This window comes from Heterodontus francisci, chromosome 8 (genome assembly GCF_036365525.1).
Source record: "Heterodontus francisci isolate sHetFra1 chromosome 8, sHetFra1.hap1, whole genome shotgun sequence".
Classification (NCBI taxonomy): Eukaryota; Metazoa; Chordata; class Chondrichthyes; order Heterodontiformes; family Heterodontidae; genus Heterodontus; species Heterodontus francisci.
Genome location: NC_090378.1, coordinates 17,948,269 through 17,963,894, shown reverse-complemented (window position 1 = coordinate 17,963,894; position 15,626 = coordinate 17,948,269). Strand labels below are relative to the sequence as shown.

The 15,626-nt window shown below is 41.3% G+C and overlaps 2 protein-coding genes across 3 annotated transcripts in view; one reads left to right on the top strand and one right to left on the bottom strand.

Annotated features, from left to right (window-relative positions):
* LOC137372670 (heparan sulfate 2-O-sulfotransferase 1) overlaps nucleotides 1–5,979 on the bottom strand; it is a 241,763-nt gene extending 235,784 nt beyond the window's left edge. The window contains exon 1 of the mRNA XM_068036714.1: nucleotides 5,569–5,979. Coding sequence (XP_067892815.1) covers nucleotides 5,569–5,692 — 124 coding nt within the window. The 5' untranslated portion in view covers nucleotides 5,693–5,979. The remainder of the gene's footprint in view (nucleotides 1–5,568) is intronic.
* A 301-nt stretch (nucleotides 5,980–6,280) lies between these two features.
* The window catches only part of selenof (selenoprotein F), a 101,136-nt gene continuing 91,790 nt past the window's right edge, over nucleotides 6,281–15,626 (top strand). Inside the window, exon 1 of one of the 2 annotated variants that reach the window (XM_068036712.1) lies at nucleotides 6,281–6,453. In XM_068036712.1, the coding sequence (XP_067892813.1) occupies nucleotides 6,406–6,453 (48 nt within the window). In that variant the 5' untranslated portion in view covers nucleotides 6,281–6,405. The remainder of the gene's footprint in view (nucleotides 6,454–15,626) is intronic. The other variant, XM_068036713.1, reaches the window with a different exon arrangement.

Here is a 15,626-nt window from a genome sequence, read left to right as displayed (position 1 = left end):
CACTGTTAGACTTTAGTGAAATCTTAACATTACCTTTAATGTAAAACGTGTTAGAATTTATTGCTGAAACACAAATATAACCATCACACGTTGAAGACATGAGGCCATTCAGAAGATAACAGACAAGTTCTAGGTAACATGAACCTCTTGATAATTGGATATTGGAATTGATATACATGCAAAATACAAATCAAACAATTTGCATGCAGAGAAAAGGAAAAAAAGTGAGGAACATGTCCCTTCAAAAAGGGAAAACTGGCAAATAAAGTATGATCTGTGCTGGAGCCTCAACTTTTTACAATTTATATAAATGACTTAGATGAAGGGACCGAAGATATGGTTGCTAAATTTGCTGATGACACAAAGATAGGTAGGAAAGTAAATTGTGAACAGGACATAAGGAGGCTACAAAGGGATATAGATAGGTTAAATGAGTGGGCAAAGAGCTGGCAAATGGAGTTTAATGTGGGAAAGTATGAAATTGTCCACTTTGGCAGGAAGAATAAAAGAGAAGCATATTATCTAAATGATGAGAGATTGCAGAGCTCTGAAATGCAGAAGGATCTGGGTGTCCTAGTGCATGAATCGCAAAAGGTACAGCAAGTAACTAAGAAAGCTAATAGAATGTTATCGTTTATCACGAGGGGAATTGAATACAAAAGTAGGGAGGTTATGCTTCAGCTATACAAGGCATTGGTGAGACCATATCTGGAGTACTGTGTACAGTACTGATCTTATTTAAGGAAGGATGTAAATGCGTTGGAGACAGTACAGAGAAGGTTTACTAAACTAATAACTGGAATGGGCAGGCCGTCTTACAGGGAAAGATTGGACAGGCTAGGCTTGTATCTGCTGGAATTCAGAAGATTAAGAGGCTACTTGATTGAAACATATAAGAACCTGAGGGGTCTTGACAGGGTGGATGTGGAAAGGATGCTTCCCCTTGTGGGAGAATCTAGAACTAGGGGTCACTGTTTAAAAACTAAGGGGTCGCCCTTTAAAAAAAAAGAGATGAGGAGAATTTTTTTCTCTCAGAGGGTCTTGAGTCTTTGGAATTCTCTTCCTCAAAAGCAGGTGGAAGCAGAGTCTTTGAATATTTTTAAGGCAGAGGTAGATAGATTCTTGATAAGCAAGGGGGTGGAAGGTTATCGGGGGAGGTGAAAATGTGGAGGAATCAGTTCAGCCATGAACTTACTCAATGGCGGAGCAGGCTTGAACAGCCAAGTGGCCTACTCCTGCTCCTAATTCGTATGTTCGTATGTGAATAAAGGCTATTTGGTCCATCAGATCTCAACTACACAGTGGACCTTGCTCAATTTGCTTTGTGATGGACAGGCCCGAATTTATTTAGTTATTCCTTGCTAAATGTTATCTTTTACACCATAGTTGGATAGCACAGCAGCCCTTTGAGAATTTTTATATTTATATAAATACATCCTTCTGCTTCAAGCAGGCCCTTAGGAAAAGATTTGCTAAAGAATTTTTTAAAAAAACGAGACTAATTTGTAATAACAAACACAAACAACAATATTTTATTCTTTGCCTGGTAACTGGGGATATTGAATTTGCAGCTAAAATATAATTGATCAGAAATAAGTTAGTAGTTTATGCAAGCTAGGTAAGTACCAATCCAAAATAGTTAATCCTTCTCCCTTCAGAAACCCAGATTTAAGATCAAACAAAATGCACTTGAGATGACATTAACTTAGATTCCCGTTCATAATGCCAGATTCATATTTATAAACTTTTGGAATTAAATGACTTCTAACAAAATTAGTTATAATAATTAACAGAGAGAGACAGAATTCAGAAAAATAAACATACACCACCGGTACAAAATTAACTGGATTGTTGATAAAGCTAATAGCCTCGAGATGGATTTAAACAAAATATATATATTTATAGCTTACTTGGCTGTAATTAAAAGTTATTCCCTTGATAAACAGAAGTAGCTAAAGTTTTTATCTTTGGAAAATATGAAAATAATTAGCAACTGAATCACAGCACTATTCAAAGCAAATGGGAACTGAAGCATTGGAGGACTGCATTTTGAAGGTAATGTATCCCTTATTAATAATGGAAATGATTCATCATTTACACTATTTTCCAGAATTTTAATTAATGTCACTTCAAAAGGAAACAGTAGAGTTTTGCAACAAACACTCATGCCCAAGTCCATCCTTCGACACTGAAGGAGACAGCCTAAATATCTAATTTTCTGCAGTCAGTTTTTTCATGACGATGTGACCATTTTTTGCTGGGACTGAAAGACCAGAGTGAACAAGGGATCCCAGATACACGAGTAGATATTTTATGCACCATGTAAGGATTGCATAACAATCATGTAGAAAACTGAAAATGCCATTCACTTGAACAAGCATAATTTGCATTGCTGTTTGCATCAAATGAAGAATTTTTTTTTTAAATGCAACTCCTGGGAGGAGCAAAGATTATGAAAGGTAGTTTAGTGCATTTGGTCAATTGACTTGGTCACCAAACCATAACAAAGGATGCAGAAAGCAAAAGCAATTTTGTGGCAAAAGACTAAACTGCAGCAAAAATGACAAGCCATTCATTTACTGTAGCAGTTCAATACCATTTATTAAACTGAACCTTGCATGTCACATTTCTTGGAAAACAAAAATGAAACACTAAAAACCAGTGGCAAGAATGTGCAGCATACATGATTAGGAGTGAGATACTAGGCAACAATTTAGCCCACATCAAAAATTTAAATCAAGAACAAAGCTCAAGCAAATTACACGGTCATATGAAGCCAGAGATTTGGTTACAGGAGTATTAAACTCATTTCCTAATGCTCATTATTAGCAGCTTCCACCATGTATGGGGTTTACATTGAAATTAGTTCTAACCAATCTTAGGATTCCTTGCTTTTTCCAAGAGGATTCCTTGCTTTTTCCAAGAGAATTCCGGTACCAGTATTTTGAGAATGACATTCAAACAGACAAAATATTAGTTTGAGACACTAAGAGGTTTATTGGAATATTCATTGATTAAAGGAAAATTCTATATTCAGCATAGAGCAGGGGCAATAGCATACATTACCCTAAATTAGGTTTTGGGCTAGTACCATCTGTATGCATTGGTTAGATATAATTAAAGCTTTGAGTAGGAAGCAATTCTTCACTCAACCTATTGCCCAAACTACGTGTCATCCACACAACAAACCAAATTTTTAAAGAATTTATTTTACTCAAACAAGACAGCTATATATATGAATAGAGTAGAATCTCAAAATTTGATGACTCCAAACTTGGAGGTGCAGCAAACAGCAAGTATATGAACCATCTGCAGAAGGACACAGATAGGCTAGCAGAATGGGTAGAAAGGTGGCAAATGGAATTTAATACTGATAAATGCAAGGTGATGAATTTTGGTAAAAGGACTAGGGAGAGGCAATACATACTTAATAGCACAGTTCTAAAGAGTGTGCAGGAACAGAGGGATCTGGGGGTGCATGTGCAAGATCTTTGAAGGTGACAGGATGTATTGAGTGTGGTTAGTAAAGCATATGGGATCTTGGGCTTCATAAATACAGGCATAAATACAAAAGTGGGGAAGTTACGCTGAACCTTTCTAAAGCTCTGGTTAGGCCCCAAATGGAGTACTGCATCCAGTTCTAGTCGCCACACTTCAGGAAGAATGTGAGGGTCTTTGAGAGGGCGCAGACGAGATATACCAAAACGCTTCCAGGGATGGAGGATTTTAGTTACAAAGTTAGGTTGGAAAAGCTGGCTTTGTTCTCCTCAGAACAAAGGAGATTGAGGGAAGATTTAATAGAGGTGTATAAGATTATGACAGGCTTAGATAAGTTAGACAAAGAAAATCTATTCCCATTAACACATGGTATAAGGACTAGGGGACACCGATTGAAAGTTTTGGGCAAAAAATGCAGCGGGAATATGAGGAAGCACTTTTTATACAGCGGGTGGTAATGACCTGGAACTTGCTACCCACAAGAATGGTGGAAGCAGAGACGATCAATGACTTCAAGAGGAAGCTGGATGGCCACCTGAGAGAAATAGACTTGCAGGGCTATTGGGATCGAGCTGGGGAGTGGGGGACTGACAACATAGCTCTGTGGAGAGACGGCATGGACTCGATGGGTCAAGTGGCCTCCTTCTGTGCCATAAGTAACTATGACTCTGTGATGACACAATTCCCTTCACCCTGCATTCTCCATTCTTGGAATTTTCTCCTTCCTCATACCCTGGGCACCGCATCTAGTCAAAAACAATGACTTCTTCCCAGTTTTAAATTGCTTGCTGCAAAATGTAGTTGATTACAATTTCCTCAACATTTTCCCCTTTGAAGTACAGATTCTAGTCTCTGCACCCTACCTCCCTAAGATGGCCCAAGTGTTACTATACATTATTAACGTTGATGGCCTGTCTCAAGTCACAAAATACTTAAACTATTGATTTAATAGGGAAATAACTTGCAGTTTAATGTGTAGATTAATTGCACTTATCATAAACAGGTTTTACACTAAATCCAAAACCTAAAATAATTTTTACACAGTAAATGACAGTAGCCCCCTCAACATCTGCCATGACAATACTGCCTCTAATTGTTCCGTATTTTAAATACTGCACCTAAAAATTTACATTATAAACAATTTTCTATACTATTGCAATTCTTTTTACATATCCACTTCTTTTTGCTTCTGTTCCCCTTCATTCAAGCATCAATATTTTTTCTAAACTTGACAGTTAGCCTCCAGTCTTACCCCTTTTTGGGCTAAGATTCTCTTTTCTCCACACACCAATGAAGCAAACATGTTCTGAAGAAGGGTCACTGACCTGAAACGTTAACTCTGCTTCTCTCTCCACAGATGCTGCCAGACCTGCTGAGTATTTCCAGCATTTCTTGTTTTTATTTCAGATTTTCAGCATCTGCAGTATTTTGCTTTTATGTTAAATAATTATCCTTCCAATTTGCAACTATTTGTACCTTAAGCAAACATTTCTTTTTACAAAAAATGCATATACTAAGTAAATATGGCACTGGACACAATTCCAATTCCCAATGGCACAGCAGACTAACTCAACTGCAACTTTCACACTCTTGTAAATTCACTCATGGAATTACAAAATCTGAATATGCATATGCAACATTTACATTAATGATTCAACTTAATACAATTCTGTTGCACAGCAGTTCTAACAAGCCCTGTCTTGCCCCGTGCTTTTTTTCCACTCAAATAACACATGTATACACTGACTCCCAAAGACAAAAAAACACTTTTGCAAATTTTGGGGTGGAAGCAATGGCTGGAACCATTCAGCACAGGCCGATTCCTTGCCAGGTGCTGTTTGAAAAATATATAGAAATAAACATTTCAGAAAACAAGGACAAGACTTGTTAGGGACAGTTGCTTTCGTGACAATGCACCATTTAAGGGGATGGTTTGAGATTAGGAAATGAATCTTTCAGAAAATATATATAAAAGATATAAATTACCAGGTTATAATCTAAATTACTACAAAGCTCTAGGTGCAGAATGGCGGGGTTTATCCCACAAACGTTAACAATGTCCTGACTTACCCAGTTTTCCCCGAGATTCCTCCAGCTTCTGGATCTGGTTCTCCAGGAACAACATCGCGATCATAAATGCCACAACCGCTAAAAGCTGCAATTTGGGCGGCATGATGATTCTTAGAAGCCCCATGAAATTTTCAAGACATAACGCAAGTGGGGGGAGAAAAAAAAATAAAGAAAACCCCAAGAGAAGAGGAGGAGGGGAGTGAGTGAAATCACACGCACCGGGCTAGGACGAAGGAGAAAAATCAGAAACGCTAAGAAAACATAAACACACGAAGAATTTTGCCAACTGATTTGACGCACATAATCACTGTCACTGGGGAAACAAGAGATGGAGCTTCAAGTCACGATCGCTCTATGTCTCTGCTACCGATTCCCCTCAGCGACTGATTCCCTTCTCTTGCCCTGCCCCCACCTCCCTCCAGGCTCCCACCTCCCTCCAACCGCCGCCTCTCGCGCCGCCCTGTTCCCCACATGAACACAGAGCGCGAGAGAAAAACCCGCCTTATGTTCACTCTCATTGGACAACATCCCTTTGATTGACAAGGGGACTTCCCCTATTCCGATTATGATTGATCCATTCTCACGTCAATCATTCCCCCGATTTCCAGTCGTTCTGGTGGCCATGAATTTTTTTTAGCAGTCTGCTTCATTTGCCTGTAAATATGTATATTTTAAAGAAGACGATGATTAAAAGTTCACTAAAATACTCAATTGTTAAATCAACGTGTTTAGAAAACATATGTTGATTTTTAGTTTGATATCGTGTGATAATTAACTTCAGGCGGGTAAGCTATATAATTTCCAGTGTGAGCAGTGAGAGGGCTTTGGCGATTCAAGATGGCTGTTGAGGTTTATTTGTTCTGGCTTTTCCCCTTGTTATATACGGTAACTATTGAACTGTTTGATATTCTTGTTCCGTCTCGGTTTTCTCTCTGATTGTGTTTAATGTTAATTTAATGAAGCAAGGTTATTCGGATTTTGGTTAGGATCTTCTCGCACTAATGAATTGGGCCTCACCAAAGGAAACGTAGCTCAGTCCGGATATGGTTTGGTGACGTGGGCGATAACTATGTCCTTAACGATTGACAAAAGAATTGGTCGATTATAATCCCCCCCATTAAAATTTGTTTTATTTCAGCTACTAATTGCTAGTGAGATTCCAGTCAAAAAAAAATGGTGATATGTTGCTGTGTGGTCAACTTTGAAAAAGTAGCTTAGTGATTGATCCCAAAGCACTGAGTTCTCGTAGAACTATGATTTCCAAATTTTTTGTGCTGCGCTTGTATCATTTAAATTTCAGTTTATGCATTTGCTGAGTAACGGTTATACAAGAAACGAAAGGCTGAGAAGTTTTAGTAATCTTGAGCGAATATGTTAAATTCGGAGATTGTGTTAAGCCTTGATTGCAATTTACGAAAAGCAGCTCGGTAGATTTGGAGGAAGTAAACCTCCATGTTATACAATCCCTATGTCAGCCGTGGCACAGTGGGTTGCATTCTCCTCTCTGAGTCAGAAAGTTGTGAATTCAAGCCCTACTCCAATACTTACGCACAAAATCAGGGCTGATATTCTTGTTAAGTACTGCACTGTCTAAGGTGACGTCTTTTGGATGACACATTAAACTGTGGCCCCATTTCCTTTCTGAGATTCGAGTGAAAGATTTTACTTTCCTATTTCAAAGAAGGGCAGAGGAGTTATCCTCGTTTTCCTGATCAATATTTATTCCTTTATCAACATAATCAAAAAACAGATTATCTGGTCATTATGACATTGATGTTTGTGGGAGCTTGTGTGCAAATTGGTTGCTGCATTTCCTGCATTGCAGCTGTGGCTGCACGTTTTTTTAAAACAAAATACTTTATTGCCTGTAATATGCTATGGGGCATCTGAGGTTGAGAGAGGTTTAAATGCCAGTCTTTTTCTTGCCACCTGTCGTAACAAAGCAGATTTCAATATGATAAAGCAGGATCTGGCCAAAGTGGACTGGGAGCAGCTGCTTGTGGGGAAAGTCTACATCAGACCTGTGGGAGTCATTCAAAGAGGAAATAATGAGAGTTCAGGGCCAACATATTCCCATAAAGGTCAAGGGTAGGACCATCAAGTCCAGGGAACCTTGGATGTCAAGGGATATAGAGGATTGGATAAGGGCAAAAAAGGAGGCTTATGGCAGATTCAGCGCTGAAAACAGCAGAAGCGCCAGAGGAGTATAGAAATTGTAGGGGGGTACTTTTAATTTTAAAAAAAATAGTAATTAGGAGAGTGAAGAGGGGACATGAAAAAACACTGGCGGGCAAAATAAAGGAAAATCCCAAGGCATTTCATAAGTATATTAAGGGCAAGAGGATAACCAGGGAAAGAGTAGGGACCAAAGTGGCAATCTGTGTGTGGAGCTGGAGGACAAAGGTGAGGTTTGAAGTGATTACTTTTCATCTGTGTTCACTATGGAGTAGGTGTAGAGATCAGGGAGGAGGATTGTGATATACTTGATCAAATTAGCATTGAAAGGGAGTAAGTATTGGCTGTTTTAGTGGGCTTAAAAGTGGATAAATCCCCAGGCCCAGATGAGATGTATCCCAGGCTGTTATGTGAGGCAAGCAAGGAGATAGCAGGGGCTCTGACACATTTTCAAATCCTCTCTGGCCACAGGAGAGGTACCAGAGGACTGGAGGACAGCGAATGTGGTACCATTATTCAAGAAGGGTAGCAGGGATAAACCAGGTAATTACAGGCCAGTGAGTCTATCAGTGGCTGTGTAACTATTGGAAAAAAATTCTGAGGGACGGGATTAATCTCCACTTGGAGTGGCAGGAATTAATCAGGGATAGTCAGCATGGCTTTGTCAGGGGAGATCGTGTCTGGCAAACTTGATTGAATTTTTCGAGGAGGTGACTAGATGTGTAGATAAGGGTAAAGCAGTTGATGTAGTCTACGTGGACTTCAGTAAGGCTTTTGGTAAGGTCCCGCATGGGAGATTGGTTAAGAAGGTAAGAGCCCATGGGATCCAGGGCAATTTGGCAAATAGGATCCAAAATTGGTTCAGTGGCAGGAGGCAGAGGGTGATGGTCAAGGGTTGTTTTTGTGAGTGGAAGCCCCCTGTTACCAGTGGTGTACCGCAGGGATCGGTGCTGGGACCCTTGCTTTTTGTAGTATACATTAATGATTCAGACGTGAATATAGGAAGTATGATTAGTAAGTTTGCAGATGACCGGCAAATTGGTGTTGCCATAAGTAGTAAAGGCCGGCTCGCGTGAGCAAATTAAACCCAACCTGAGCCCGACAGAACCACATCTGACCCGGCCCTAGTCCTTTAATTTTTTCCCGTGCCCGACCCAACCATCACTTTGTTATTTATCTGCACAAGCTTAAAAAAACTGTAACTAAACAACCTTTCTAGTCCAAAAAGTACATTAACATTGGAGCCATTTACCGGAGGTGATGATAGTGTGTCCCACCGGACCTGAGCCGGAATGCCGGACCCAGAGGTGCGACCCGACACATGTCGGGGCCCATCGGGTTTGGGTCGGGTCACTATGTTCTAGTAAATCGTGAGGAGGAAAGCCTTAGATTACAGGATGATATGGATGGGCTGGTAAGATGGGCGGAGCAGTGGCAAATGGAATTTAATCCTGAGAAGTGTAAGGTGATGCATTTTGGGAGGACTAACAAGACAAGGGAATATACAAGGTAAGACCCTAAGAAGTACAGAGGAACCTTGGTGTACTTGTCCATAGATCACTGAAGGCAGCAACACAGGTAGATAAGGTGGTTAGAGAGGCATATAGTATACTTGCCTTTATTAGCCGAGGAATAGAATATAAGAGCAGGAAGGTTATGATGGAGCTGTATAAAACGCTAGTTAGGCTACAGCTGGAGTACTGTGTACAGTTCTGGGCGCCACACTATAGGAAGGATGTGATTGCACTGGAGAGGGTGCAGAGGAGATTCACCAGTATGTTGCCTGGGCTGGAGCATTTCAGCTATGAAGAGAGACTGGATAGGCTGGGGTTGTTTCCTTTAGAGCAGAGAAGGCCTGATTGAGGTATACAAAATTATGAGCGACATCGATAGGATAAATAGGAAGAAACTTATTCCCTTAGCAGAGGTGTCAATAACCAGGGGGCATAGATTTAAGCTAAGGGGCAGGAGGTTTAGAGGGGACTTGAGGAAAACATTTTTCACCCAGAGGGTGGTTGGAATCTGGAACACACTGCCTGAAGGGGTGGTAGAGGCAGGAACCCTCGCAACATTTAAGAAGTATTTAGATGAGCACTTGAAATGCCATAGCATACAAGGCTAGGGGCCAAGTATGGGCCTGTTTCTGTGTTGTGTAACTCTGACTAACTTCACATGCAATTAAATAAAGAGCTGCAGATGCTGGAAATCTGTAGTAAAACATTCTGGAAACACTCTGGTCAGACAGCATCTGTGGAGAGAGGTATGTAGGGTTAGCATCTCTGGTAGAGGAGGAAATTGAGAGGCAACTGGCAAAAAAAATACAAAAATTAGAGTGGTGATGAGGGGGGGTCTTTCATAATCCTAATTTAGACTTGATAGTAATACTGTAAAGGGTGGAGAGGAGGTGTTCCTGAAAAGTGTATTGGAGAGCTTTCTTGATCAGTTTCTTTCTAGCCCAATGAGGAAGGAAGGTCTAGTTCCAGGGAATAAAGTGGGGAAAATGATCAGGCTATCATCAGTTTCAGAATAATTATGGAAAAAGGCAAGGAAAAATCAAGTGTAAAAACACTTAACAGGAAATGAGTGTATTTCATTGAATTGGAAAGCGTTCTGGCCCACATAGATTGGAATAAAAGATATGTAGGCAAAACAGTAATTGAATAATAGGATGGCTTCCAAGATGAGATGGTTCGGATATAGAGTCGACACATTCGCCTGAGAGGGAAAGGAAGGCCATCCAACACTAGAGCTCCCTGGATGACGATTAAAATGAGACAGAAAAAGTAGGCTTATGACGATTGTAAGGTTCATAATGCAGCGGTCGTACTAGTTGCCTCAGCTACTCCTGTGATAGCAAGTTCCACATTCTAACTATAACCAACCAGTCTCGGAGAATTTCAGGAGAAACTTCTTCACCAGTTGGGTTTATTGCACTGAGTGCTGTTGGAGGGCACAGAGTGTGAAGGAGGGAGTTTGGTAAGCGAGGGCGTTCAGTAAGGAAGGAAACTATAAATTAATTAAGAAAAAGTAAATTTGTCTGCACTCAGAGCAGCGAGACCAGCGGGGCTATAAACAGCAGCCAGCCGGAGCCCCGCATTTGGAAAGAACAAAAAGAGATGTGACATCACAGGGAAGCATGTAGGTGATTGGCTGGTGAGTATCACAGCTTAGGGACTGCGTCTCAACAACTGGCAGACAAAAAAAACGAGAAAAATTAAGTATTAAGGAACAAGTGAGTCGCTGGTGAGTATTATCCTTTTTTGAGTAAGGTTTATTTTAACTAGTGAACTGTATTGATTAGTAGTAGGATTTATCAGTACTATTCAGGTTTTATTAATAGTTCTAAGGTGTTTTAGTACTGGTAACTTTTTTTAAGCGGTAACAAAGGGTCAATAATAAATAAAGCTATGGCAGGATTGCTTCAACCTTGACAGTGCAGCTCCTGTGCTATGTGGGAGCTCCAGGATGCCTCCCATGTCCTGGATAACCATTTGTGCAGCAAGTGTCGTCAATTGAAGCAGCTTGAGCTCCGGGTGTTGGAACTTGAGTGGCAGCTGGTGACACTGTGGTGCATTCATGAGGATGAGAGCTACGTGGATAACACGTTTATAGATGTGGTCACCCCGCAGCTTAAGATTATGCAGGGAGAGAGGGAATGTGTGACTGCCAGGCAATCAAAAAGCAACATGCAGGTAGTGCAGGAGACTTTTGAGGTGTATCTCACTCTCCAACAGGTATTCAGTTCTGAATGCTGATGAGAGTGATGGTTCATCTGAGGAGTGCAGCCAGAGCGAAGCCCATGCCACCACGGGTGGCTCAACTGCACAGCAGGATACAGGGAGGACTGGAAGAACCATAGTGATAGGTGATTCAATAGTCAGGGAAGCAAACAGGCATTTCTGTGGCCACAGACATGAATTCAGGATGATGTGTTGTCTCTCTCTGGTGCTAGGGTCAAGGATGTCACTGAGTGCCTGCAGAGCATCCTGAAGGGGGAGAGTGAACAGCCAGCAGTTGTGGTCCACATCAGAACCAACGACATAGGTAAAAAGAGGGATGTGGTCCTGCAGCCAGAATTTAGGGAGCGAGGTAAGAAATTAGCAAGCAGGACCTCAAAAGTAGTATTCTCCGGATTACTCCCAGTGCCACACGCAAGTGAGTACAGGAATAGAAGGATAAGACCGATGAATGTGTGGCTGGAAAGATGGTGCAGGAGGGAGGTCTTTAGATTCTTGGAACCGGCTCTGGGGGAGATGGGACCTGTACAGGCTGGATGGGTTGCATCTGAACAGCGCCAGGACTGAGTTCCTTGCAGGACGTTTTGTTAGTGCTGTTGGGGAGGGTTCAAACTAGTTTGGCAGTGCGATGGGGACCTGAGAATAGACTCGGTTGGGACAAAAATCAAAAATGAAAATGTAAGACAGGAACGTCATGGATGAGCCTGGAAGACAGAGGAAACAAAGGTTAGAAAATTAAAAAAAAAGTTTGGCAGTGATCAAGGGTATCTATTTCAATACAAGGAGTATAGCAAATAAACAGATGAACTGAGGGCACACATGGCAGTATGATATCATAGCTATTACAGAAACATGGCTTAAGAAGAGACAGGAATGGCAGCTCAATGTTCCTGGTTACAGGGTTTTCTGATGTGATAGGGAGAGGCATAAGAAAGGAGGGGGAGTGGCAATTCTGGTCAAAGATACTATTACAGCTGTGAGGAGGGATGATATGTTGGAAGGTTCATCAAATGAGGTCATATGGATTGGGCTAAGGAACAAAAAAGGGGCAACCTCACTGCTGGGTGTGTACTATAGACCGCCAAGAACTTTTTTGCCCAGTATGTAGCAAGTCCAACAAGCGAGAGCACAGTATTAGACTTAGTTTTAGAAAATGAAGGAGTGGCAGCATTTTGGTGGTAGTGATCATAATTCAGTCAGTTTTAACATAATTATGGGAAAGGACCAGGAGTTAGGGTTCTCAATTGGGGCAAGGCCAATTTTAATAAGCTGAGTGATTTAGTAAAAGTGGACTGGAAAAAGCCACTTGACGATAAATCAGTGTCAGAGCAGTAGGAGGCATTCAAAGGGGAGATTCAGAGTAAACATGTTCCCACAAAGAAAAAGGGTGGGACAGCCAAATCTAGAGCCCCATCGATATCAAGGAGTTTACAGGGTAAGATAAGGCAGAAAAGGAAAGCTTCTGCCCAACAGCAAACTCAAAACGACAGAAAGCCGAGAGGACTATAGAAAGTGGAGGAGTGAAATCAAAAAGGAAATTAGGAAAGCTAAGAGAGGGCGTGAAAGAATATCGGCAAGCAAAATCAAGGTGAACCCAAAGATGTTTTACCAATACATTAAGAGTAAGAGGATAACTAAGGAAAGATTAGGGCGCATAAAAGACCAAAAAGGTAACCTATGTGTAGGGGCGGAAGATATTTGTATGGTTCTTAATGAATAGTTTGTGTCTGTCTTCATAAAAGACGGGGACGATGCAGATATTGTAGTTAAGGAAGAGGAGTGTGAAGTATTGGATGTGATCAACATAGGGAGAGAGGATGTATTAATGGGATCAACATCCTTGAAAGTTAATAAATTTCCAGGGCAGTGAAATGTACCCTAGGCTGTTAAAAGAAGCAAGAGAGGAAATACTGGAAGGTATGACCATCATTTTCCTGGATACAGGTGCGGTACCGGAGGATTGGAGGACTGCTAACATTGTACCACCGTTTAAAAAGGGAGCGAGAGATGGACCGAATAATTACAGGCCAGTCAGTCCAACCGCAGTAATGGGCAAATTATTGGCATCTATTCTGACAGACAGGATAAACTGTCACTTAGAACGGCACAGATTAATCAAGGATAGTCAGCATGGATTTGTGAAGGGGCGGTCAGAGAGAGGGAGAGAGAGATATAATGGGTGGTTGATGGTCGGCGCAGACTCGGTGGGCTGAAGGGCCTGTTTCGGTGCTGTATCTCTCGATGTTCTATGTTTCAAACCCACGCAGACACAGGGAGAACTTGCAAACTCCACACAGGCAGTACCCAGAATTGAACCCAGGTCGCTGGAGCTGTGAGGCTGCGGTGCTAACCACTGCGCCACTGTGCCGCCCCCTTGTATGACCAACTTGATTGACTTTTTTGAAGAAGTAACAAGGAAGATGAGGGTAGTGCAGTTGATATGGTCTACGTGGATTTTAGCAATGTTTTTGACAAGGTCCCACATGGCAGAATGGTTAAAAAAAAATAAAATCCCATGGGATCCAGGGAAATGCGACAAGGTGGATACAGAATTGGCTCAATGACAGGAAACCAAGGGTAATCGTTGATGGGTGTTTTTGCAACTGGGGGCTGTTTCCGTTGGTGTTCCATAGGACTCAGTCCTGGGTCCTCTGCTTTTTGTGGTATATATTAGCATGATCAAGAAGTTTGCAGATGACGCAAAGATTTACAGTGTGGTAGATGGTGACGAAGATAGCTGTAGGCTGCAGGAAGATATTGATTGTCTGGTCAGATGGGCATTAAAGTGGCAAATGGAATTCAACCCAGAGAAGTATGAAGTGATGCATTTGGGGAGGTCAAACCAGGCAAAGGAATACAAGATTAATTGGAAAATACTGAGAGGTGTAGAGGAAGTGAGGGACCTTGGAGTGAATGTCCACAGATCCCTGAAGGTAGCAGGACTGGTTGATGAGGTGGTTAAGAAAGCATATAGAATCCTTTTCTTAATTAGCTGAGATATAGAATATAAGAGCAGGGAGGTAATGGTGGAAATGTATAAATCGTTGGTTGGGCCTCAACTTGAGTAATGTGGGCAGTTCTGGTCACCTCATTACAGAAAGGATGTTATTGCACTAGAGAGGGTACAGAGGAGATTTACAAGGATGTTGCTGGGACTGGGAAAATGCAGTTCTGAGGAAAGATTGGATTGAACTCTGGTTGTTCTCCTCTGAACAGAAAAGGTTGAGGGGAGATTTGATTGAGATGTACAAAATTGTGAAGGGCCTGAAATGAGTGGAGGTGAAGGGCCTATTTACCTTAGCAGAGAGGTCAGTGACCAGGGGGCATAGATTCAAAGTGATTGGTAGAAGGATTAGAGAGGAATAGGAGGAAAAACCTTTTCAACCAGAGGACGATGGGGGTCTGGATCTCACTGCCTGAGAAGGTAGTTGAGGCAGACAACCCTCAACTCATTCAAAATAAGTCTCGATATGCACCATAAATGCTGTAATCTGCAGGGCTACGGACCAAATGCTGGAAGGTGGGATTAGAATGGGTGGAATGTTTTTGGTTGGCACAGACACGATGGGCCAAGTAACCTCTTCCTGTGCTGTAAACTTACTCTAATTCTATGATTAGTGACTGTCTTAAATCTATGATCCAGAGTTCTGGTCTTCCCTGTAAGTAGAAATATCATCTTGACATCTTCCCCATCAAACCCTTTCATAATTTTCAAGACATCAATCAGGTATCCCTCAGTCTTCTCTTTTCTTGAGAAAAAAGGTCATATCCTGTTTAATCTTTACTGGTAAGTATAACCCCCTCAATTCTGGGATTCGTCTTCTCGTGTGCCTCTATCCTTTTGATAAATGGAGACCAGAGCACTGTATACCAGTTAACATAACTTCTCTGCTTTTCAGTTCTTTATTGATAACAATGAGTCCCAGTGTTTTGTTTGCTTTTTTCATGGCCTTATTTAATCTACTTTTAATAATCTGTGTATCTGTCTACCCCAGAACCCTCTGCTCTTCTACCCCATTTAGACACTTATTTTCTAATGAGTATGTGCTCTCTTCACTCTTCCTACCAACATGTACCACCTCACATTTAGCTTTATAGAAGTTTGTTTCAGTAAGTTTATTGATGTTTTCCTGGATTTTATTGCAG